The sequence below is a fragment of the Camelus dromedarius genome, chromosome 1, assembly GCF_036321535.1.
Source record: "Camelus dromedarius isolate mCamDro1 chromosome 1, mCamDro1.pat, whole genome shotgun sequence".
Lineage (NCBI taxonomy): Eukaryota > Metazoa > Chordata > Mammalia > Artiodactyla > Camelidae > Camelus > Camelus dromedarius.
Window position 1 is genome coordinate 15,360,509 of NC_087436.1, and position 25,788 is coordinate 15,386,296.

The following is a 25,788-nucleotide window of genomic DNA, read 5'->3' on the forward strand; positions in this document are numbered from 1 at the left end:
GATTTTGCTGAGCGGTAAGTACTCTGTAAATATTAAGATGAACAATGACATTCTTTCCGAAGAAAATTCAGGCCCAGAAGGTAATGAGCACTTAAAGGCATCGTCAGTGATGAAATCCCCCGCCCTGTGTTGCCCACTCAGTCATCAAGTCATTCTGCTTGACACACTATCTTCTACCACCTACCACACAAGATAAGTATTTTGTAGAGCTTGAGAAAAGATTTAAATCTCTATTGAAGGAAACAAAGGAGTCATTTGGAAGCTTCCCAAAACTTCATTTATCCAACTGGGCAGCGGAATACTGCACATGATTGAAAAAGTTAATTGCCCAAATGAGTACTTGCGGCTTTCCTAGGAATAATAGCAGGATTTAACTAATTCCCAACTATTATGAGAAGACTCATGCCAGAAGAGTTAATGTTTTGCATTAATGAGTAAAAGAATCTAAGCGCTGGATACAAAAACAGGTTGCCAGACTACCCACTTTTTTACCTTCCTTCTACCAGGAAAGAACCAACAGCCTCGTCTCTCACGTGCCGTTTCTAGCATGGTGAGGTACAAAGTGACCCAACCATTGCTCTGCACTGCCACCCTCACTTTCATGGTAGGAACAAAGGGTTCCATGTGAGATCTGCAGGTTAATGAAGTAAAAATACTGTTCCTTTCTTCTTCTTTTTTGAAGCTAGAACCCATCCATCGGAGATGTATTTGCAATCAAGAACCAGGGTTTTAATGCTGGGTGTGGCAGTCCTATTCCTTTCTTCTTTTAAAACAGGGCCACCAAAAAATTAAACCCAAGAGCCTCTTTTTAGCTCCACTAGATGGTGCAAGCTCTCCTTTTGGAACAGACTTCCCAGGAGGAGAAACTCAAGCAGGACATCAAAAAATGAATATGGGCACAACCAAGCAGCCCCTGCCCTTCACAGGAGCCTGGGTGGGAAGGGGGTGTGCTGTCTAAGAAATCATTCTATTTTGAAATTAACAAAAGCATAAGGAAAATTTTTTTTCTAAATTCTGCATTAGAAGCTCAAGAGTTAACTTATGCCATGGAAGGAATCGTGAAATTCAGATTTACTTCGAGGGAAGCAATAGAAAGAGATGACATTGAAGCCTCAAGACCTGGAGACCTGGGCTCTGTAATCAGCTGTGCGAGCCTGAGCGAGTCACCGGACCTCTCCAGTCCTCAGGGTCATTATCTGAAAAATGAGGATCTGGGACTAGACAATCTCTGGAACTATGTCTAGTACTAAATCCTGTCTAGTACTAAAATCCTATGAATGTGCATAACGTATTCCGTTTCCATCTTCAATTTAATCTCTCCACTTTAGATTTGGCAAGAACTTTAAATACAAAGGATATGTTTTGTGAAATCCATGCAGTCTGAAATTTGTTTTAAATTAGTTATTAATTCACTTACTGAAAAACTGAGATCTTATTAATTTATTTATTGAAAAACAATTATAGAGCGCCTACTGGGTGCCAAGTATGGGGCTAACAGTGGCAGGGAATGAGGACTGGGAGACTTTGAATGAGTCCCTCACCTCTGCTCCACACGTCACTCCTCCACGAAACTGAACTCTAACCGATTGCAAAGTTCTCAACTTCAACGATCTAAGAAAAAACTGCACAGCTAAACCCACTAGCTCTATTAAAGCATTTAACCCAAATGTAAATATCATACATTCTGACCCAGATAGTTTGATGCCTTGATAACCATGGCAATGATATACCATCAATTATTTTCGACTTGATCTCTCGTAGCCAATGCTTCAAGCCAAAAATAATAAAGAGGGTGGGAAGGGATGAATCAGGAGTTCAAGATTTGCATATACTAATATATATAAAATAGATACATAACAAGTTTATACTGTATAGCACAGGGAACTATATTCAATAATTCAATTCTTGTAGTAACTTGTGGTGAAAAAGAATATGAAAACAAATATATGTATGTTCACGTATGACTGAAACATTATACTGTACACCAGAAACTGACACAACATTGTAAAATGACTATACTTCAATAAAAAACATGTATATACAAAAAAAAACCCACAAAAGACAAAAACAATAAAGAAAAGCTGGCCCACTAGTATAATTTCATTTCTAAGTGTGGAGAGCACATTTCAAACATGAATCTTAGCGCCATCACTAACTCTTTAGTAATATTTTTTGTTCATTTTCCTTCTACTTCTCTAAGATAGCCATATCCTCCTTTATATTTTTCCTGAAATACCTGTCTCAGGTTGGGTCATTTCCCTTTTGGACCTCCACAACAAATGAGCACTGTCTTGCTTTCAGCAAAAGCCACCTCCAGCCAATCCTAAACACCCCTTCCCTCAGGCTCCCCACTTCTCGTCCCCTCCACGCCACCCCAGAGGGCTCGCTGTCAGCCACACATCAGTTCACCAGCCTGACTTGACCCCAACAGACTGGAACTCTTCAACCTCTCCTCTGCTTTCTCCTATCACTCCTTCACAGTTGCTCCACACACTATACCCCCACCTACTCACCATATTCACATTCACATGTTTACTTATTTATTCAGAAAACAGCACACTACCTACTGTGCACAGGGCACAGGGTGCTAGACATGTTGCCATCATATGGGTTCAAGGAAGGGATGGATAAATACACGCGGATGGTCTCTACCCTCATGGCGTCCACCTCCTGGCAGGACAGGTAAGACATATTAAACCCACAGTGACCACACAAGGGGATCTTTAATGCCATGCAAGTGACAGCGGCCAAAGTTGAGAGAAGTGAGGAGTGATTGCCTCCTTCTGGCTTGATCAGAAAGACTTCCAGAGGGAGGGGGCATGTGGTCTGGACACTGGAGGATGAGAAAGATTGGGATAAGTATAGGTGTAGGAGAAAGGCAGCTCAAATACAGGGAAGACATAAGCATATGTATTTAACTAGAGGGCTAATTCACACCCGGTATACAGCAAAGGGTCCGGGACAGCTGAAGAAGTGAGTCTCTGGAGAGGGGAGGAGGGGGAGGTTTGGGACTGGCCTAGGAAACATTCATATAACTGGGCTCCACCAAGTCTCATCTGAGTTACTTCTCCAGGACCTTGAAGTCTCCAGTTCTTCACCTATCTCCTCCTGGCAATATGCCAAGTTTTATATTAATACAGACAATAATAACAGTATTATAGTATAGTATTACCACTCAATGAAAGCACTGTTGGGTCATGTAAAATTATGATTTTCCAACAAGTACATAATATATATAGAAAGAGTTACAACAGCGTTAACATAAACATAGCACTTACTCTGTGCCAGGTGTCACTTTAAAATTATTTAATCCCCACAACTCCTAAAAGGTATGCACCATTCATTACCAACCTCATTTTACAAATGAAAATGAGGAAAATGGTTCAGAGAGGTTAAAGATTCTGCCCAAGGGCACACAACTAGCAAGTGGCAGAGCTGAGATATCAACCCTGGCAGTCTGACTCTAAAGTCCACATTGTATCAAACACTTTGCAAAGACCTTACTCACTAGATACCACTACCTCTAGGTTTAAGTCAATGAATGAATAAATCTGGCTTCCTCTTTGCTCTCTATCTGAAGTCTACCTACTCAAGCCGATGTTTTTTGGTTTTCATTTTTATTTATTTTGGCAGAGCATCAGAATCAGCATTATAGAGACAGGGATGCCCCACAAGCCTCCACGAAGCTGTCGACACCAAGGTGATGACCTCCTGAATCCTATGGCCAGTTAGTTAGTTCACTATTTGGCCTGTGAATATGAAAAATAAGAGGAAAGATTTGGATTTTCATTCACATAACGATACGCCCAGGCCTCAGCTACATACACACCAGCTGCCTTACCTGGAACCTCTGTGTCTACAAAATTTCCAAAGACATAGTGCTTAAGTAGGCTAGAAACTCAGCACAAGACCTTAGATATGAATTACAAGATTTTCTTTAGGAGAAAAAAAAAAGGCGAATGTTCCAATAGCTTCTATTATAATCTGTTTCCACATTCTCAGGTGCTTTCTACAATAAATACTAGACATTATATTTTGTTCCATAGTTGGTCCACAAATGATAGCTCTGGGATAAACCATGGACTCTCTGAGGCTTTTCTGTATGCTGATAAGGAGAAAAGGACGTTTGCATATGGATCTAAACAACTGTATGCATCATCAACCCAGAATATGGGAAGTGAAGAAGTTACGGTCAACGATCAACCAGAGAAAGTCTGCCCACCCCCTTTATCTCAAGGGACTTTTTTGCCTTCTGCCCACAGCACCAAGGCACCTGGGAGGACCAGCAGCAGTGGAATGGTGATGCCCTGTAACATTCTGTGACATACGTGACATCGGTGAGTGGCTAGTATTCCCACTGCAGGCTGACAAGATTTCCATCTGAAAGGCGTTTTTATGATATTAACATCACTGTCCACATATCCTAGTAGCATCACACGGGAGAGCAGAGCTGATTTCAGGGTAACAAATATGATGCTCGTCCAGCGTCCTGAACCATGTACCTCAGTCAAACACTCTATACACCTCAGGGGCAGAAACACACTTTTAGAACCCTACAATCTCCTTGCACGACTCACCTTTGGAGAATGCTACTACTAAGTCCTTAAATTATGCAAAGTACTTGGACCTACATTACCTGCTTAGACGGCTAAAACAGCTCCAGACGGGGAAAGGGGAGATCTCACCCCTGTTTGAATACCTTGCTCATTTGGAAGAGGCTTCACAGCTTCCCAAAGTGTTGTTAATCCACCTGCTTGTCTGATGCTCACCACAGTCTTGGGATGCTGACAGGGTGGGACTATTACTACATCAGAAAACTGAACCCTTAGCTGAGTTAAGACCCTTGCAATCACACAGAAAACTAGAACCCATGTCTTCCGAATCCTAGTTCAATAAAAGAGCATCAATAATCAAAGCGTCAGCAGAAGGTCACAGGTCAGTGTGTCACCCGAGTGTGGTCCTTGGAGCATCTGGGTGTTGGCTGAAGTGCAAACTCCTGGGCCTCAACCTGACCTCCAAAACTCACATCCCCAGCACTCGGGAGTTTGCCTGTAAGAAGTTCCCAGGGAACTGCCCCTGCACGTTCAAGTTTGAGAACCTCTGGCACTGAGAATTAGAACAAATAGGAAAATAACTCTGTGAACAACTGAGGGAAATAAGAAAAGAGTAAATCTAAAGACAGCAGTCTATTAAATAATGTAAAAATGTGTTAGGGAACAATAAGCATATTATCTAAAATCAAAACAGTGCAAAAAATGGTAAACACAAAAAAATTCACTGTCCAGTAACATACAATGTCACAGGAAGGATGTTTCATTTAGAGATTCAGCTGGCTAATAGGTAATATGTATTCGGTACTAAGTGCCAGAGACAACAAGCACATTAAATGCAGTATCTCATTTATTCTTCACAAGAACCCAACAAGGCAGGTATTATTATCCATAGATTATACACACACACACACACACACACACACACACACACATACACACACACAGATGAAGGTGCTTGCCACAGTCACATTGCTAGTTAAACAGCAAAGCCCCAGAACTCAAACTAAGGTCTCTCTAAACTCAAAAGCCATTTTTCCAAATATTAAGCTAGACTGCTTCCCCAAATTATATTAATCAAATACAGTGCATTAATAGAATGTATTAGATGACACACACTTTCAGTTTTCAATTAATAAATCAAATATGTCCACGTCAAAGCCTCTTATAACTGTCACTGAAAACTTCTAGGTCTACTTAATAACAGGCTCTCCTTGGATAGAGCAATTATTAATTTAAGATGTCTAGAGCTGGCCTGCTGAGTATGATTTTTCTTCAATCCAAGTTTAACAGTGGACTGCCAATCCACGTCACACAGCTGCAGGCCCGCGACAGGACTGGGCCTTTTAATTACCTCATTCAATTGCCTTTCCTGATGACAGACTATAGTGATCGTCACATTTGGCCTCTCTGCTTCCACAGAATGCTCTGTGAAGTCCAGGCTGACTGACAAGGCAGAATTATTGCTTGGGCCAGGCCACTGCCATCCCTCAGATGCACCCGGGCGGGACTAAGATGCCATTAGGTGCTTCAAGCCTTCCCACTGCTCCAGCTGCCATCTGGCCCTGAGGGGACACCTCCCTGCCCAGAACCCACTGGAGCCCACCTCAGAGGCTGTGGGGCAAGAGCAGCAGCTCCCAAGGACCTCATTTCTGCTGGACACCCCTGAGGCCCCTTCACTGCACACAGACCAGCCACCTGCGGGCCCAGGTGGGCACACAGGTATGCTGTCCATGCAATGAGAAGAGAATCATTTCAAGTGCTGGTTCACTCCAGGAGTGCTGAGAAGCAAAGTTCCATGTACATAAGTACAGCTCAACGTCATTATAGGAAGAGGATAAGGAGCCAGCAAAAAAAATAAATAAATAAAATTAAAAAGGTAGGATTATCTTTGGGAGCCTTTGGTAACTGGGTAACTGGACAGTTGGGTTAATAACGTAGAGAATGCATTTTAAAAAGCAAATGACTGAAATGCATAAATAAAAGTACGAAATGTAGAAACCAAAACACTACCCCAGTACAGTTTTCGGTATAGTTCACCCCAGGGAGTCTAGCGTGAAGCTCCATGACTCACGGGAAAACTATAAAAGATTTAGCAAAGAGACATCAAAGTTGAAAAATAAGATCTTGAAAGTCTAGGGCCAAGATGGCATCCTGATTCCCTCTTTCTTCCAATCTGCCACTGAAAGGAATGACCTGGTCAATGCAATTTTACAGCATTACTGGAAACCAGACACAAAACGTCAAGGCGTTTGTCTTCAAGAAGTGACACCGATGGCAGCAGAGTGAGGAACAGCACCAACTTGCTGGGCATCCAAAATTGCAACAAGAAGTCAGCCAGAAGGGCGAGCAGGGGGGCTCATCTCTACCCTCCTGCCACCCCAAGCCCCTCCACCACCTCCCAGACTAGAGATGCACGAAGAAGGATGGACATCAGTGACAGTTAAGTGACAGGCTGCTCTGCCCACTCCTCACAGGAGACTGAAAACCCAGGCGTAAGGGCTCAGTATACACGCAGCACCCAATTATAGCTTGTCGATAGTCATTAATGGTGCTTGTTTGAAGATGGTACTTAGTTGCTCTTAAAATCTTCAGTCTCCAGTTTCACTGGGCAGGAAAGTCAAAAACGTCCCCAGCGAGTGAGAGCTCCACTGGGCTCTAAAAGGGGTCCCAGCCCACCCCACAGACAGACACACGAAATGCGCAACTCACAAGTGCGGCTGCTCCCAGCCTCTCAAAATTTCCATTTTCTCTAATCCCCCCAAAACTTCAATCCATCAACCTCAGTCACTAAGCTGTGAATTATTGAGCTCACAGGATACAGATCATGAATATGTATGTGCGTGTTCGGAAGACGGGTCTGTAAAACAAATGGGCTCCACAGTGGCTTATGAGAAGCCTGTGCGCGCACGCCTGAAAGGGAATGGGGGAAATGACTGTGCGCGTGTATGTTGTTCAAGCATGGTTTTAGCACACAAGAGATGGTGGGACAAATCAGGTGTTTTGGTGGCTTTTTTTGCTCCTGTTTCTCCAAGCGTACTTGTATGGAATAATTTGCTGAGTGAAACACAGCTGGCTGCTCTTCACAAAAAACCAAAAGGAACAGGCTTTCTCTGAGGTCACAGTTATTACGGCTAACGCCTGTGAGCTGCCTGCAGAAAAGGATGGTGTGTTATTTTTCCTTCCATCATTCATCCTTTACTTCTTCAGTGCACTCCCCTCAAGGTCTCCAACTACCACAGACAGCCCCAGACTTCTGCTCTAATCTCCTCATGGGCTCCAAACAAAGAAGCCAAAATAACCCACAAAACAGACCAGCCTGGTTCACAAGACGCTGGACAGAAACAATATGATGGTGCTATTAACGCAACCCTGTCCCTTCTTCCAACCCTTCTGGGGCCACGGCAGCAATGAAGCCACCTTTGGCTGCTACTGCCACCTGTCTGCTGGTCTCCTACACAACACACCTGGACAAAGATTCCTCTAAGCTGGTGACAAACCCAATCAGCCTGCTCCACTTCTGTTCTTGTCTGCAGCCCCTCAGCCTGATCACAACATTCAAAAAAAAGTATAGGAGGGTGCATCTCTCTACCTGGGGGCTTTCTTCCACTATTATCATCATCCTCAAATATTTATTGATCACCTAAAATATACAGGACACCATGCTATCCCCCAGAGTTCAGGGTCAGCACATTTTTTTTGTCCTTCCCCCACCGGCTCACCATCAAGGCTCAGCACCGACTGACTCTCCCTAACTGCTCACTCCTCTGAGTCGCCGCACACCCCTCGCTTCTTTCTCTCTTCCACCACTTATCTTCGTCTATCTTGCTTCAAGTCTGTGGCTGGCCTATCAGTCTCCTGGGTCCCAGATCAGAAACTCCATGGAGATGAGAGGGTTTCTCGGCCCGTTCCCCCTCCATCTCCCCACAGGGTGTGGGAGTGTGCTTTGCACCTGGTGCACACTCACTAAATGGTCTTCAAACAAATAGCATTATCCTCTGACCGCATATTAGAGGGCAGAATTTGTCCTGGATTAAGTAAGATAATATCTTTGCATTTAACAGCATACTGTCTTCAGAATGCGCTCACATGATGAAAGAGGAGTATTACGATCCCCACTGTGCAGCTGAGGAAAATGAGACTCAGGGAGGTTAAAAGCTTTGCACAAGGTCACACAGCAGTAAATACAAGAGCCAGGACCAGAACCCAGACCTTCTGACTCAGTCTAGAACTCTTCCACTGCACACCCTGCCTCTGTGTGAATCCACGTAATAAGCTTGACTTGGTGATGGTTACCTGGGCTTGAGATAGTTCCTTGTTCATGTCTCATCTGTTGTTAGGTATCTGCCTGTCACATTAACATCTAACTATGTTTTAGGTTCCAGAGGATAAGAATCGGTAGATATATCTAGGCAGTTACTACAAACTATACTTTCTTACATGTTTCTAGAAAAATTTAAGCCACAACTTACTTAAGCACAAGATCCCAGTACGCTCTTACAGGGGCCTTCTATCCCTGCTAGGGAACACTCTGCAAGGCTGATATGAGCACAGAAGTGTGCTGGCATCTCCCACCTGCCCCTCTGCATCTTCTGTCCATCTTTCCCTCCTTGCTCTGAGCCCTGATTCACCCACTTCTTCTCCACGCTTCCCCTGCCACAGGGATTCCATCTGGGTTCAACCAATGGGAGCCTGGTAGGAGATGGGAGGAAGGGAAGAGAGTGACGTTTGGCTGTTCATTCCCCTGACTCCCTCTCTGACCGGCTGTGACCCACGGCTGAGGTCTCTGGCTCTTCTCAGGTGGTCCTCTCCATACAGCTCTTTGACCGTCTGCACACATTCAGTCCCGGGATGGTAATCAAGGTAAACCTGCCCAGAATATGGGCACAAATCCTTTGACACTCCTATCACCAAGAGGTGGGGGCTGTGTCCTCTCCCCTTGAAAGCTGGGGGGCTCTGTGACTACCACGGACAATAAAGTACAGCGGAAGTGACACTGCTCCGGTGTCCAGACTGGCAGCTTGTACCAAGGGATGCTAAGGCAGACCTGTTCCTGGAGAAGCCGTCCTCCCTGGCAGGTCTATCTCAGATTACCCAGGGGGCCCAGACACTCCCAGCCAGCCCCTCCCCGTCCCTGCGTTCGGGGTCAGATCAGCACTGCAGTTGGACAGCACCCCTAGCCTTCCCCACCTCATTTCCTACTTTCTCTCTCATGTTGAGTCCTATCTTGGCATCCTCTTCTCTGAGGACCCAGACTAATACAACCACACCAATAAATATTCAGCCTTGAAAATTTAGCATTGATAAATTAAACATACAGACATTAGAACTAGCTCTTGCTGAAGAAGGGCTGTCCCATTAACCTATAGTCATAAATAACCAGTTTTATACAATGTGATGTCCAGATCTGTGGCCAGATCTAATTCCTACATGACCGATATTAACACAGTATCATTTTCTTTAATATTATTTTTACCAAGTATAATTTGCACCTATCTCCAAAAATGTGTCCTTCCCTAAATGTCCAAAAGAGGCTTCCAGTCCCTTATCCAAAACCCTGGAGATCATGTGTATTTTGGAACTCAAAACTTTTCAGAAAGTACGATGTACATCTGCCACATTTGACTTAACAAAACAGCAGGTCTGAGGTAGAACTCTATAATCAAATGCATTAATATTTCTTCCATGAAATGTATAAATATTAACACAAGTACTATAAAAACAAATAGCCTTGAGGCAGTTCAGGCATGCGTTTGCCACCAAATGAGTTTAGCAAAGGTTAGACTGGACCACCATATGAATTATAAAAACACATTCAGTTTTCAGAGCTTTTCCAATTTTTGAGTTATGCATAAGGGACTGTGGACCCATATAGCCACACTACAGAAAACTAAGCAACCCTTTTAAAAACACCACTACTCCTTTGTACTAGCACAGAGGAATGATCGGCCATCCCATGGTGTGGGATGAAGACAGCACATGACTTGCAAAGAAAGAACACAGAGTGGGGAGAAGAAAGGTGGAGACAGTCTTCACTTGTCAGGACCTGCCCACTCCCCACCATTTATTACCCAACCCTTAGTAATGGCTTCATTTCTGGTTAAGAAATGCCGAGAAATACTGTCTAGGAGTACTGATTGTGATGTGGGAAAAATTTTAAGTCTGAATTTTTTATATTATTTATGAGATGCAGAGAGAGTAAGTTCACCTCTGCAAAAGGCCTCCGCTGACAGCAGGTAACTAAAATGTTAGGCATAAATTGGGGCTGAGATAGTACACAAAGGAAACTTATTTAGGATATGAAACGAGGCTCAAGGCAAAGGACATAGAATGTGAAAAATACAGGCAGGAGCCCCTATGATAGACCTGAGACTTCCGGACATCCCTTCCCATGTCCGAGGCGAGGATACAGGATGTGTCTGCTCCCAGTGGGAACTCCTCAAGAAACACCGGGGTCTGGGCTTCTTCCCTCCTCTGCCTCTGAGCTCCTGTCCTGCCACTCATGAAAGGCTCATTTGTTCATCGACCACTCAGGGAGCCAGGAGCCAGAGAAGCTGTCCGCATTCCCCTGCTGCCCTGTGCCTTCCTAAACCTTTTAATTCAAAGTGATAAAAACACAAACAATAAAAGATGAAGAGCAGGGAGAAAAATAAATTAAGAAGGAAATATTCTCCTCAGTTGCTAAGTAGCCCTGGGGAGAAATGGTCTGCAATGGATAAAAGTTAAGGAATCTTAATTAGGGGGTGGAAATTCAAATTTGATATAGTAATGCTCACTTTGCATTTTATATATTCAGTATTGACTGTTTTTTGCCACAGTAACCATGTATTTATAATAACTTCATGACTTTTTAAAATAGGATTATTTTATTTGGGGTTTTTTGGGGGTGTGATAAATAGGTTTATTTATTTTTGATGGAGGCACTGGGGATTGAACCCAGGACCTCATGAATGCTAAGCATACACTCTACCACTGAGCAATACCCTCCCCTCCTTAAATCTCTTATTTTAATTATAGGCATAATTAAGTAACAATATTAGTTAATATACGTAAAGTGCTGTTATTTTTCTCCATGCACCACTGGCTGGGACTGTACTGAGTGCAAACACCCTGCCTGGCATTTTAATAAGCTTCATTCCATATGTGTGCTGCTTATTCAACCCTCTAAGTCTAAGGTACTTTGTGTGGCGCTGGAGATTCCCCAGTGAATAAAACAGGTGTGAACTCTCCCCTCCCAAGAAGCAGGCAAAGCCTTGTGGAGACACTGAACAAGGTACTGCACATTTCATGATTTACTTTCACTTGTGGTAAGTGCTAGGAAGGAGAAGTACCCAGTGACCAGTCAGAGCCTCACAGCAGCTCTCCGAGGAGCACCTCATCCTCGATTATGGATAAAGCATCATCATTAGTATCTGTAACATCAAAGTATGCTAGTTACAATAACATAAAATATCCCGAACAAATAATAATCGTCATTATTGCTATCATAATAACAACTTGGGGAATTATTTTCTATCAGCCGGTCAGTGGGAAAAAGGATGGGAATCAATGAGGAAAAAAGCCAAAACATGCGAAAGTGCACATGGATAATTACTCCCAAAGAGTTTCTGGGGCGCTAGGAAAATTCCTCCCTCCAGAGGCAGGGAACTTCAGTACGAGACGCCCACCCCACCTCCAGAACAGCAAGGTACTAACGGAAGGACCACCTGGAAACAAACACAAGATTTGTCTTTTCCAAAGATATGTCCCATATTTTCTAAGACAAATTTATTTTCAAAGACATAGCCCTTCTGTGGGAACCCTCAATATTCTGATGTTCAAACCACATCCAAGATTACCTCCTGAACCGTGAAGTAACACAAAACTCCTAGTCAGGCCAAGTGCCCTGTTTGTTTTGGGAATTATCACCACTCTGCTCAAAAGGCACGGATAGTAAGACGTGGACATCTTCCATCGAGACCTGCTGCTCTGAACCAGAACTGCCATCAGAGGTACAGCCAGGCTTCAAAGCTGCCGCCATCAGATACTCCTGGATTCTGTAAGATGGGAGCCCATGGAAATGGAACTTCCAGATACACAAAGGTGGGCGTTCCATCAAAAGGCATGTGATATGTTGCTCCTCGCTTCTCTCCCCACCAGGGCTGGCAACTCCAATAACTGGACAAACATCCTCTGAACTAAATACTATATATGTCTCTTTTCTTAGTGAAGAAAAAAACTCCTTAAAATTAGAATTCCAGGTCCATGGATGTCTCCTGACAGCTCACAACAGAAAAGATATCAGTTGATTTATTATACAAAATGAGCGTATCATGAGGAACTCAGAGTGATGCTAATGAGACAGCCAGCCTTTGATGGGACCCTAACTTGGCTTCACTTTAATTCTTGCTGTCATAAAACTGTTGTAATAAAAAATTATGTTCTATTAAGCAGATGGCAACTCCATAGCACTGGTGCTACCAGTGCCCCTCTCCATGTCCTCAGCAAACCATGTGCTCACTTTGACAGACTTGTTAAGCTCAGGGGATGGCACAACAGAGAGCCCCAAGTAGCCACTACCTATGAACTCAAGTAGACACAAGAGCCGGTCTAGTTGACAGTCCTTGTTTAGACTGCCTTAACTTGACATTGACAAGGCCCTAGTCTATGACATCAAGGGATCCCATCAGACTTAGGCTGTCGACATCTTGAGGACCTGTGTTTGCTATTGGTAAGGAATAAGGATGGAAGGAGAAGGGAAACAAGGCTCAAGTCACCATCAAGTCAACTATACTGTGTTCGCCTTCCTTGGCTTCCATCGGTTGTACTACGAACAGAGGAAAAATTACAGCAGCCGATCACTGACCTTATGGAGAGCAGGAGCCAAGACTGGGACCAAGAATCCATTGTAAATGTAACTGACAAGCTGATTACGAATCAAGGGGTGAGCCACCTAAGGGAGAAACAAGTAGTCATAAAAAAGACAGAGTTCAATTTTTAGGTCTTATTAAAAACAAATACTTCTGTGTATATCCTGAATTCAAAAAGGAAAGCCAAATTTTGGCCATTTATTTCATGGTTAAAGAATAAATCAGACTTCAAACTGCCATATAATTTTTCCAGATGGTTTATTCCAGTATAAACAGCTTGGACTTGAAAATTTTTAAAACCCTGGTAATTTTAAGTTTCTATTTGAAAAAACAGCTAATAAATAGATCGGATATACATATGGACTCATAAATTAAAATCAGCAAACTGGAAAGTATAATTTTTGCTCCATAACTTCATCTCTGTCCTATCTCTACTTGTGACTAATTAAAACAAACAAACAAAAGAATTGTCAAAATGGACATTTAAATACATTCATTTGCTAGCAGAAAAAAATTCTTATTTTAAAATACATTTCCTGATAATCGTTTATATTGGGGAGGAAGGCATTTAGAAACTTTTCATAAAAGATAGATACTTTTCAAAAGCAGAACACATCATCAGCGGTATGATACTTCCTATATTTATTTTTCAAAATACATTTATCCCAGAATAACCCTTACTAATATCTTTTATAGGTACAATCGTCCTTGGGTATCTGTGGGTAACTAGTGCAAGGATGCCCCCACCCCACCAGGATACCAAAATCTGCAAATGCTTAAGTCTCTTATATAAAATGGCATAGTATTTGCATACAATCTGCATACATCTTCCCATATACCTTCAATCATCTCCAAATTACTTCTAATACTTAGTACAATGTAAATAGTTGTAAACAATGTAAATGCTATGTAAATTGTTGCTGGTGCACAGCAAATTCAAGTTTGCCTTTTGGAACTTTTTTTTTTTTTTTTAATTTTTTCAGATCCTCTGTTGGTTGACCCGACAGGTACAGCACTTGCAAATACAGGGGGCCAACTGTAATCTTTTCACTAGTTCCCCCAAACACACTGGCCTCCATCTCAAAATGTGTTATGAAATGTGTCATTTCTCTGTCCATGCCTGTTAGCTTTACTTCTCTTTCTTAAAAAAAAAAATTATAAAGGCAAACAATAAAGTAAAAAGCAATTTCTAGAGAAGAGAGGCTAGATCTTTAAATTACTGATAATCTCTCTTTGTGTGTACATTTGGGGAGAAACTAATAGTTCCATCTTTTTTATTTCCACACACTTCTGCAAGAAAACGTTGATAGGATGCAATACTAAAGGAAAAAAAATAACAAGACATAATCCATTTATCTTATACATAAATAAAATTTCCTTTGACTTAGCAATAAAAATGAGATAGGAACTAAAGTAATTTACTTGCATTTTCTTCCAGAAGCTATTTCTTTATTTGGTAGATAAACAGATTATAACTAACATTTTTCATCTTACAATCACCATAAAGAAAATTCAATTTCTTAATAAATCCAATATTAAGGAAATATTTGTGCTATATAGAAATAAAACATTTTTGATGAAAATCTACTATGCCCTTAAATATATATAAAATTTGGTTTTTATTGAAAACAGTAACAAGAAATCTGAAGGTAAAAATCTAATCAAGAAGCCAAATATACTAGAGTTCAGTGGTTCTTTTTTCCCCGAAGCGGGCCAATTTCAAAGCAAATTTAATTTGTGTTGCTAAGATGATGCTTAACTTCTTCTAAATTCAATTGGGATAACAATATTCTTTATGTAGTATGCACCATTAAGCAAAATAAAGTGTTTTCCTTTGTAGACTCCCAAGAAGACCTTGAAGTAAAAGTGGTATAATCTGAAGTACACACAAGCCTAAAAATACCTATTTAATGAGTCAGGCATTGGACTTCTTTTTGATGGTTAAGTGGATAATCAAAACAGAATTAACACTTTTTATAAGGAAGATAAAGAAAATCTACTCATTTTTTTTCTCAATTAAAACTTCTCGGAAACCTATCAACTAACAACATTTTCCCTCATTCAAGGACATTCAGTGTGCTTAAAGCAAAGCATCAGTATTCCATAAACATTTATTCAGGTAAGAAAAGGGATGCTTATAAGTGGATCCTTCAGGTTGCTTGCATTCTGGATGGACCACGACACGGGGTCCCCTCACTGCCCGGTACCTGAATGACGGCATTGCAGAACTCGAGGGAGTTCATGAACTGGACGAGGGGAGGCAGCAGGAGCCAGTCGTCTTTCAGGAGGCAGTGCCATTCCTCGCCTTTCTCTTCTAGCTTCGTAGGCAGGGAAGAGTAGAGACCACTGAGCCCAGTTGCAAGCACCTGTGTTTGGAAATAAAAATGTTAATAAGCTCTTTCCCCAAGTTCTTAACCTGCAACTAACAGCTTCCAGGTGATTCCACTGCTGCTGGGCCAGAGACTGTCCTTTAGGTAGCAAGGTAGTCAAGCATTCGGCGACAGCAGCTGGCTGGGAGGACTCAACAGGTGGAGGCAGGAGGGAAGGACAACTCCAGCAGGGGGACCAGAAGCCCCAGAGGTCTTCCGCTAATCCACATGCAGATGCTGTGCGTTGCTGATCTCTTCCGCGCCAGGCGTATGCTGGGTTGGGGTAGGGGGGAGTGAGAGAGACATGTGCAAGAGGAAGAAAACATGATTCCAGCCCCCAAGGTGTTGAAGAGAGGGGCAAACCCATAAAGAACACGTTATATTACAACACGCTGAGTGCAAATGCAGGGATGGCCCACACTCCTGCCCACGGGAGGATGCCCTGGACTGAGGCGGCCCCGTACAGAAGATCTCACAGGAGAACCACAAGTAGCTTCAGGACAAAGATTCCTGCTGACATGTTAAAGTCATGATGGACACGTTGCATGGGTACAGTTTAGAAAGCACTTTAATCTCATCTCCACAAATTATAGCAAGAAAAAAGAACTGAGGGTCAGTTAGATGTGATGTCAGTAGTTCAAACAGAGCAAAAGGGGGTCAAAACTGAAGCAGCAGCAGCAGGAGAAAGAGGGGCAAAGAGCTGAGTGTCACCTGTAAAGTGGAAGCCAGGGTGATGTAACTGCAATATCTATCTATCCAGTATTAACCCAAAGCTCATGAGGTTTTCCTCCTCCCTCAGTGTTCTGTTCCCAAACGACACTGCCAGCGTTTGTGCTCAGGAAGGGAGGATGAGTGAGAACTCCAAATTGTCCCATTACTCAGCTTCACCAGGATTAAGATTCATCAAGATTAAGAAAATAGTGATGCCTTAAAGAGATAGAAATGGAGAAAAGGAACACCACGTTGAGCATCTGTTGGTTTTAGGCACTTGTGCAGAATAGGACCAAGGAAAACAATTAACTTCGCAGTGCTGGGAAGTGATGCTAGCCAAACAGCACCTTAGGGATCCTGACCTGGCAGATATGCAAAGGATGGACAGAAATGGCCCAGAACAGAAGCCAGGAAGTGATCGAGAGAAGGTGTTGCTCAAGGGTAAGCCCTGAGGTGATGAGGGACTCAATGGGATAGAAACATTCAAGAAAACATTCACTCCTGAGTTAGGCCCAGAAAACAAACAGCAAAGTGTTCACTGATCTCAGTGTCTAATAAGAGATCAACAAGCAATTATAAGAGTGGAAAAATGCTCAGACTACATGACAGAAAATATATGTCTCTGTGGATGTTACAAAAAGCCCTTACACCAGACTTGGAGTGTTCGGAGCAGGAAATGTTCTCAGAAGTGATATCCAAGCTGCTGAAGAATAAATAGGAGTTAGCCAGAAAAAGAGTGCTGGAGGGAAAACCACTCCTTGCAGCAGATGTACAAAAGCTCAAAGGAGACAGAGAAGATGGCATCTTCCAGGAATAAGAGAAGGCAGTACTATGGGGGTGGAGAACTAGAGGTGGAAGGAGCCTGGCAAGGTAAGCAGGAGGCAGATCCTGCAGGGTCTTGGAGCACAGAATAAAGAGCTCGGGGACCCAGTGGACAGCCCAGCAGACAGCATGTGGGGCTAACGCTCAGGAGAGGGACCAGCCTGGAGATGGTGATCAGGAGGTGCCGTGTAGATGGTACCTCAAGCTGTGCAGACCAGAGAGAGAAGGGAAGGGAGGTTGAGACACATGAGATAACAAAATAATCCGTACTGCTTGGCATCAAAGAAAGAAAGTCAGAAGGTATGCTGAACTTGGAAAAATTATCTACAAATGGCTGTCTCTCCTTTTCCCCTGTCTTCTTCCCCCAGCGTCCTCTGTGTCCCCTGTGGAGTGACTCTCTTCCCTGCATTTATTAGTTTCTCAGCCGTCTTCTCCATCTTGCATGGCTTGACTCATTCACTCCAGTCCACACTGGAGGTGCGGATGACTTGTCCAGCACAGGCAGGTATGTCGAATATCAGAGGCTGGTGGTGCTTCCCATGAGTAAGACGCCCAGCTCAACCACAGAGGACAGGCCCAGGGACTGAGCACCTGGAGGTCCTAGTGCAGGGAAACCAAGTGACACCCTGGGAGGGAGTCTGGGCAGGGATATGGAATCAGAGCCCACAGTGAAGTATGAGGCAGTAAGAAAAAGAGATGAACAATATTGGAGAAATCAAAAGATTATATACATTTCTCTGTTAAGTTTCCTAGGGACCTTTATTCACTCATTTATTCACTTACATTAAAAAAAAATCACTGAGCACCTTCAGGCCCGGAACTATGTTAAGTACAGGATGTACAACAGTAAACCAGATAGTGCACTTATTTCTTTTACAAAGTCAGGGCATCTGTTGTCCCAAAGGAGAATGTCTCCTATTTAAAGTATTTAACTCCTTTAACTTCAACATACCCAAACAAATCACTTTCATTACAGTTTTCTGACTGTGACCCCGGTGAGTTGCCTGTTATAAATTAGAAACCTCTGGCAAGAGAGAACTGAGACCAAAAGTTCTCCTTGAAGGGAAATCTAATCTTGATGCCACATTTTGAAAATCAATTATGTTTGCTAACTCATGCTAAATTACCCACAGAACAAAGGCTTTAAGTCTGCATACTCCTGATTCCTTAACCACTTTGAGGCTTTGAAGATGAATTCATAAAGACAGGCTTAATTTGTCTGACTAAAAAGCTGGGAATAACTATTCAGTATATCAATATAATTACAGCAACATTAATTTTCAAATTACATACATCAGTGACAGTAATTAAAAACAGCACATACCTAATAGTCACTTTTTAAAAAGAGGGCATGGCTGAGAGGCGAACAGAAGCCTGCCTGGACAGAGGGATGGTCCAGCTGGACATGGAGCCCTGCCATGTTCTCGCTACCAGAAGTGGAGCCAGAGAACGTCTCCGCCATAGCCTTCAGAGCAGCAAAGGAACACAGGAGAAGGTATCCCGCAGGATGAAGAGTACTACGTGGTCTTAAGAGCAAGATTCCAAATCTTTCCTGCTAAATATTTACATCATCCTTTCCAAGACCTTGCTCAGAGTCAGATTTCTTCCATATATACTTCTAGAACACTAACTACAGGCCAGGCACTCTACAGCCAGCCGGTGCTGCGGAAAGAGCACTGAACAAGTCAGACAGGTGAGATGGGGAAGACAGCTGGTAAACTAATAAACACAAGAAAGATGATTACTACACAAAGAGATGCCCAGGTTGCTGTGGCAACAGGATGAGGGAAAAGGAGGGGCAACAACAGCTCTGTCAATCATTTTTCCAAGAGTTTAATGGCACCATCTATTGATTCTTAAGCTTCATTTTTAACTTGAAATTTTAAAAAAAATACATAGACATTCAACAGCTGATTTTAAAAAAATGCTCATCTACTATTTTAGCCTTTTATTGATCCTGACCACGAAAAAGTGATTGTTGGGAAGGGTGGGAGAAGGGATAAACTGGGAGTTCTAGATTTGCAGATACTAATATACATAAAATAGATAAACAACAAGTTTATACTGTATAGCACAGGGAACTATATTCAATACCTTGTAAAAACATATGGTGAAAAAGAATATGAAAATGAATATATGTATGTTCCTATGTGATTGAAGTATTGTGCTGTATACCAGACATTGACACAACATTGTAAACTAACTATACTTCAATTTTAAAAATGGAAAAAAAAACTAATTGTAAAACATTATATTTATTCCCAACACATTAAGTATTAACCCAATATTTTTAATGTATCTTTTTTTAAGAGTCTTAAAAAACTAATCACCATATAAACCCATAAGGATAACAGACAATTCAAAAAGCAAACCACTTCCCTGACAGCAGTTTAGCATGGTAGCTATCAAGACCATGGATTTCAGTATCAGACTAACGTGGTTTTGAACCTGACCCTGCCATTTACAGGCAGTTACTTAAGTCCTCTAAAGTTCAGTTTCTTTTCTGCGCTGTTGCAAGGATTAAAGGAAACACTGTGTGTGAAGAGCGGAGCATCATGGTTTACACACGGCAATGTAACCAGTGGACGGAAGAAAGGCAACATGCACAGAGCAGTGAGCAAGTCAGGAAAGGTCCATCTTTAACTTTAAACATCTAATAGTACCCAGTTAATTTCAGCAAAAACAAAAAGATTTTGAACAGATGGCTTTAGTCTGAAGCTAGCAGCAAAACACCTGGTGGAGAGCATTTGTGACACCTTGCCAAAATAAAAAGCCTCATAAATTTTAGATATGGGATAAATAATGTTCTACCTGCAGCTGTATACCTAAAGGTTGCTCATTTCAATTTGCATTTCCTAATGTATATATAGGCTGTTTTCTACTCTTGCTCATGTGTAACAAGTGACAAGGGCTTAATCATCAATACTGGGTTAAAAAAAAAATCAAAAGAAGATAGGGTCATATAGTCCCCAACCATTTGCTGGCACTAAATTGTTCCCTAGGGTATCTTCATGCTCCTCCTTTTCTTGGGAAAGCCCATCTTGAGACAGGAGGCAGCAGAACCAGCAAGCTCCTCCTATCAGCCACAAGAACAGAAGTTTGCAAAAGTGGTCCAGTTTCCTGAAGGAGTTATTATTAGTCTTCCCAAAGCCTGATGCTAACACACTTTGACAATCATACTAATTAGGGAAAGCTTTTTGTCAATTGTGGTCCTTAGCTGGATGGTTAATAGAGTATGCTTTTATCTTCAACATAAAGAGGACTCTTTTTTTTAATTATGTTGTCAGATGTAATTATAGAAAACTGGGTACAAATGAGATTATGGGATCTATCCTGAGGGGCAACTTAACACAATGAAGCTCTGTGTTCCATTCTAGCAAATAAGGTCAGCTGGAGATGTTTTTCCTCCAATTTTAAGGAACTATAAGTGTTTTAAAATGCGTCTTTATAAAAGCAACAATTACTCTGTGAAACCTGCTTAAAACATAATAAGTGGAAATCTAAACATTAAAAACATGTTCCCTTCTAGTCCTAATACATTTAAGTTTTAAAAGTATGAAGTACTACAAACATATAAAACATAATAGAATAGAAAACCATCACCAAGATTTAACAGATTTTTTAATATTTGGGCATAATTTCTCCAGAGTGCTCTTTATTTTAAAAAAAAAAAAAAAAAACATTACAAACAGAGCTAAACCCTACTCCAATCCCAAGACAGCCCCTTCTCCTTCATTTGCCCCCAAAAGTAGCCACAGTGGTGAACTAACACATATAATCTTTTGCAACTTACTTTTTTTAACTCAACTTATTTTTATATTTATTGGTGTTCACACCTGTAGATGCAGTTTTGTGCTAATAAGTGTAATGGATTTATTTTTTATTGAAGTATAGCTGACTTACAATATTATCTTAGTTTCCACATAACTCAACATAGATTTTTGTATAGACTACACTCCATTCAAAGTCATTATAAAATACTGACTCTGTTCCCTGTGCTGCACATTAGAGCCTTGTGACTTAGGTGTTTTATACCTGATAGTCTGCACCTCTTAATCCCCTTCACCTATATTGCCCCTCCCTCCACTCTTATTCCCTCTGACAACCACTAGTTTCTGCTCTGTATCTGTGACTCTATTTCTGTTTTGTCATATTTGTTCACTGGTTTTATCTTTTTGATTCTACATATAAGTGAAAACATGCAGTGCTTGTCTTTTTCTATCTGACTTATTTCACTAAGCATAATAGCCTCCAGGTCCATTCAATGCTGTCCCAAACGGCAAAATTTCATTCTTTTTTATGGCTGAGTAACATTCCATTTTTATCCAAAGAAAACAAAAACACTCATTTAAAAAGATACATGCACCCCAATGTTCACAGCAGCATTATTTCTAACAGCCAAGATACGGAAATAACCCAAGTGTCTATCAACAGATGAATGGATAAAGAAGATGTGGTATACATATATGTACATACATACAGTGGAATGTTGCTCCATGATTCACTCATTTTGAATGCTGAGTAATACTCCATTGACACAGAATAAACCAGTTTATTTATCTTTCCCTTAATATATTTCTTTCTCTTCCTCAGATCACTAGTGAATACCTTTGTGCACGTATCCTTGTAAACATGTGCCGGATTTCCCAAGTGCAGGTACCTAGCAGTGAAGGTGCAGGATCACATGGGATGCAAATATCCAATTTTATTAAATATTGCCATACTGCTTTCCTGAGTTATTGTACCGTTTATATTCTCAAGAGTACCTGTTTCTCCACTCCTTTGACAGCACTTTGTTTTATTAGACGTCTAAGGGTTAGCCACTCTGAGGAGCATTATCTGGTGTCTCACTGTGGATTCAATCTGTATTTCCTGATAGTAAGGAAGATAAGCATATTTTCACACAATTATCAGCTTTGGGTGTCTTCTGTGAATTGTCCATTCATACCCTTTGCCCATTTATCTAATAGACGGTTTCATCATTTTCTTATTAATGTATAGTATGACAAATATTTTTGTCTATTTTGAGTACTTGTTAAATGTTTTGCAAATATCTTCCCCTAATCTGTGTTTTTGTTCTTAACTCCAATCTTTTCATTATGATTCGTGCTTTATAGGAAGTCTTGATATTTTATATTTCATTACATATGTATAAGGCAGTGGTTAAGCACATGGGTGCTTGAGTCAGACTGCCCAAGTTTAAATCCTGACTCTCTTACTAGCCATGTAGCCTTGTATGTTACTTAAGGTCTCTGTGCCTGAATTTCTTCATCTACAAAAAGGGAGTAACACTTGTATCTATGGTTGTGAGTAGATGAATTAATATATATAAATACATAAGAACAGTATCTGGCATAATGTAAGCACTTGACAAATGCATTATTGTTACCATTACTCATAATCATCTCAGCTATTTTATATGACTTTTAGCATCGATTTGTCACATTCCTTGAAAAACCCTATTGGGATTTTAAGTCCCATTAACACCTCACAAATTAAATATTAGAATTAACAAGGGGGAAATTTTACCTCTACAATGGAGGTATCTAGGGGTCACCACCTTAACCAACCAAGGGATCAAGCAAAGCATGACCAATAGTGGGACGACCTAACACGTGCTGCTTGATGCAAAGCATTAAGAAGCCTACAGCATCAACTGTAAACCACTCGTGCCAAAAGTATCCAATCTGAATTTAATGAAGCACTTAGACCTAACTTCCAATCTGCAGGAAATATGAGTGATGGAACAAGTCAAGCTACACAAGAGACAAAGCCAGAACGTGGAACATTCTACAGACAATGGCCCATCTCTTAAAAAGTCACTGTCATGAGGGAAAAAAGTGGCAGGCTGTTACAGATTAAGAGACTAAAGGGACATGACAGTTAGAAATGTATCTTGTGGGGGGAGGGTATAGCTCAGTGGTAGAGCGCATGCCTAGCATGCACAAGGTCCTGGGTTCAATCCTCAGTATCTCCATTAAATAAATAAATAAATAAAGTTAATTACCTCCCCCTCCATAAAATAAAATTTTAAAAAATTTAAAAAAAAAAGAAATGTATCTTGTATTGAATTCCATTTTGGAAAAAAAAATCTGTAAAAGTCATTTTGGGCATAATTGGGAAACTGGATATTCGATCATATTACGAAATTATTATATAGTTTTCTTAGGTATAATAATAATGGTATTGTGATTACGTAGGTGTATATCCTTATTTGCATGAGATACATACTAGAGTATTTAATGTCTGTAACAACTTTAAATGTCTATAACTTAATTTCAAATGGCACAGCAAAAATTAAAATGCATAGATGAGAAATATACCAAAGCACGACAACATATCAACAATTTTGAATGCAAGTGGTGTGTATATGGTGTTCATTTTGGTATTCTTCCAAGTTTTCTCAATTTTGCTCTTTTTTCATAATAAAAAGTTGAAAACATAAATTGCATTAGCTTTACAGATTGATCTGCAGGAAAAGTGTTACCTACACAATACCTACAAACTACAGGGCTTTCCATTTATTTCAGTCTTCTTATATGCGTTTCAATAAAGTTTTATAAATTCCCCTGTAAAGGCCTTTTATGTATTTTGTAGGTTTATTCAAAATATCTTAGAATTGTATTGCTTTTTGTAAATGGTAACTTTACAACGGCCCTGTACATATCGACCAGTGAACCACCTGAATATTTTGCTGATTTGTCTCAATACCAGCACTCCTTCTGTAACAGCAGAACCACCCCAAGATATTTCAAATACGTCCAGACTCAAACCTCTGCCCAGCTCCTCATGGAAAGGGTCATTGTCTAATTAGCTTCTCCCTTCACATCACTTCTCAGACCCAGCTTCTCTTTTTCTTTCTCATTCCCACCACTCGTTTCTAGACCCTAATGTGTGTCCCTACTTTCTCAGCATCTCCCAAACTTACATAGTCAGATTAAACTTCTACAAGCATTCTGATTATGCTGTTCTCGATCAAACTTCTTCAAGAGCTCTCCAAGCTGAATGTATATAGCAATGGTGGTGGGCAGAGTATTAGTCCCCCCAAAGCTGTCTACCTCCTAATCCCTGAGCCTGTGAACAGATCAGGTTACACAACAAAGGGGAATCAAGGCTGCAGATGGAATTAAGGGTACTAATCAGCTGTCTAAATAGAGAGATTGTCCTGAAAGATGCAGGTACGCCTGATGTAATCACAAGGGTCCTTAAAAGTTGGAGAGGGAGGCGTGACTACAGAAGGATGGTCAGAGAGGTGTGACACTGCTGACTGTGAAGATGGAGGAGGGGGCCGTGAGCTAAGGAAAGCGGGCGGCTTCCAGGAGCCCGAGAAGGCAGGGAGATAGACTTACCACGAGAGCCTCCAGAAAGAAGACAAGTCCTGCTGACATCTTGATTTTAGCCCAGTGAGACCTGCTGGGCTTCTAACCTACAATAAGACAATACGACTGTAAACTAGTAATTTGTGCTGTTTAAAGCCACGAGAGGTTTTGGTAACTTCTTACAGTGGCAATAGAAAACTAATACAGCACCGTATTCCAAAGGTGCTTGGATTCAGGGTGAGAAGTTATATTTTCACCTTAAGATATATTCTTCAAGAAGAGTTTATGAAAAACTCTGCACTGTTGAAGGAGATAAGGAAGGGAGATTTAACATATTGGCACAGATGAATGGAATCGGTTCTTCACTGCCCATTGCACTCTCAATCTGTGTACAACTTCTTATTCCATTGGTCAGAACCCAGAAGATAAGAGACGCAGGGGACCCTGAGCTTAACTGAAATTCTTTATTTCAAAATTTTTACTCATGTGTTTCCCTTGAAATAAATATTCACCAAATGCTAGGTGACCCTGGTTTATTAGTAAAAACAGGAATTTAGTAATATAAAGAAGATTACTGCTTTTGAGCCTCAAAGCAAAATACAGTATGTTACTCACTACGATTGCTATTAGCATTTGGGGCAGGTCAGTTCCTTACTGTGTGTGCTCAAACTACTGGCCATTAAACACCCCTGGTCCCTGCACACTAAATGCCAGCTGACCTCCCTCCCAGGCCACCCCATGTCCCTTGACAACCAAACACACACCACAGGTATTTCAAAATGCCCTTGCCCCAGGTCAAGAACTACCCACATAGTGTTAATTAATAAGGAATCTAATCTACTTATGGCAATTTGCCTAGCCTGTTCCAACAAAACTCACTCATGGTCTTACACACTATTTTAGCAGAGTCAGGCATATTTAAGGAAATATGGTTTATAAGGAAACATGAGATGACTGATAAAAAGAACAGACAATGGAAACAAACTGGAAATGTTCACTGAGTTGGGAAAAATTAAAATAGCTGTGGCCCAACATCCGACAAACCAGAAAAAGATATAAATCTATAATCTGTCATTTAAATTCCCCTTCCAAAGACAACACTAACACCAGAAAATAATCAGAACCCTGTGGCACCTTAAGAGTCTCAGAGAGCTTCCACTCTCTTCTA

General features: G+C 41.2%; 1 protein-coding gene across 2 annotated transcripts in view; it reads right to left on the reverse strand.

The window, feature by feature from the left end:
• Positions 1-25,788, reverse strand: part of FHIP1A (FHF complex subunit HOOK interacting protein 1A) — a 231,190-nt gene that overhangs the window by 53,732 nt on the left and 151,670 nt on the right. For both annotated transcript variants that reach the window (XM_064490141.1, XM_031464707.2), the window contains 2 exons: positions 15,607-15,765; positions 13,396-13,482 (listed from right to left, as the gene is read on the reverse strand). In XM_064490141.1, the coding sequence (XP_064346211.1) occupies positions 13,396-13,482; positions 15,607-15,765 (246 nt within the window). The remainder of the gene's footprint in view (positions 1-13,395; positions 13,483-15,606; positions 15,766-25,788) is intronic.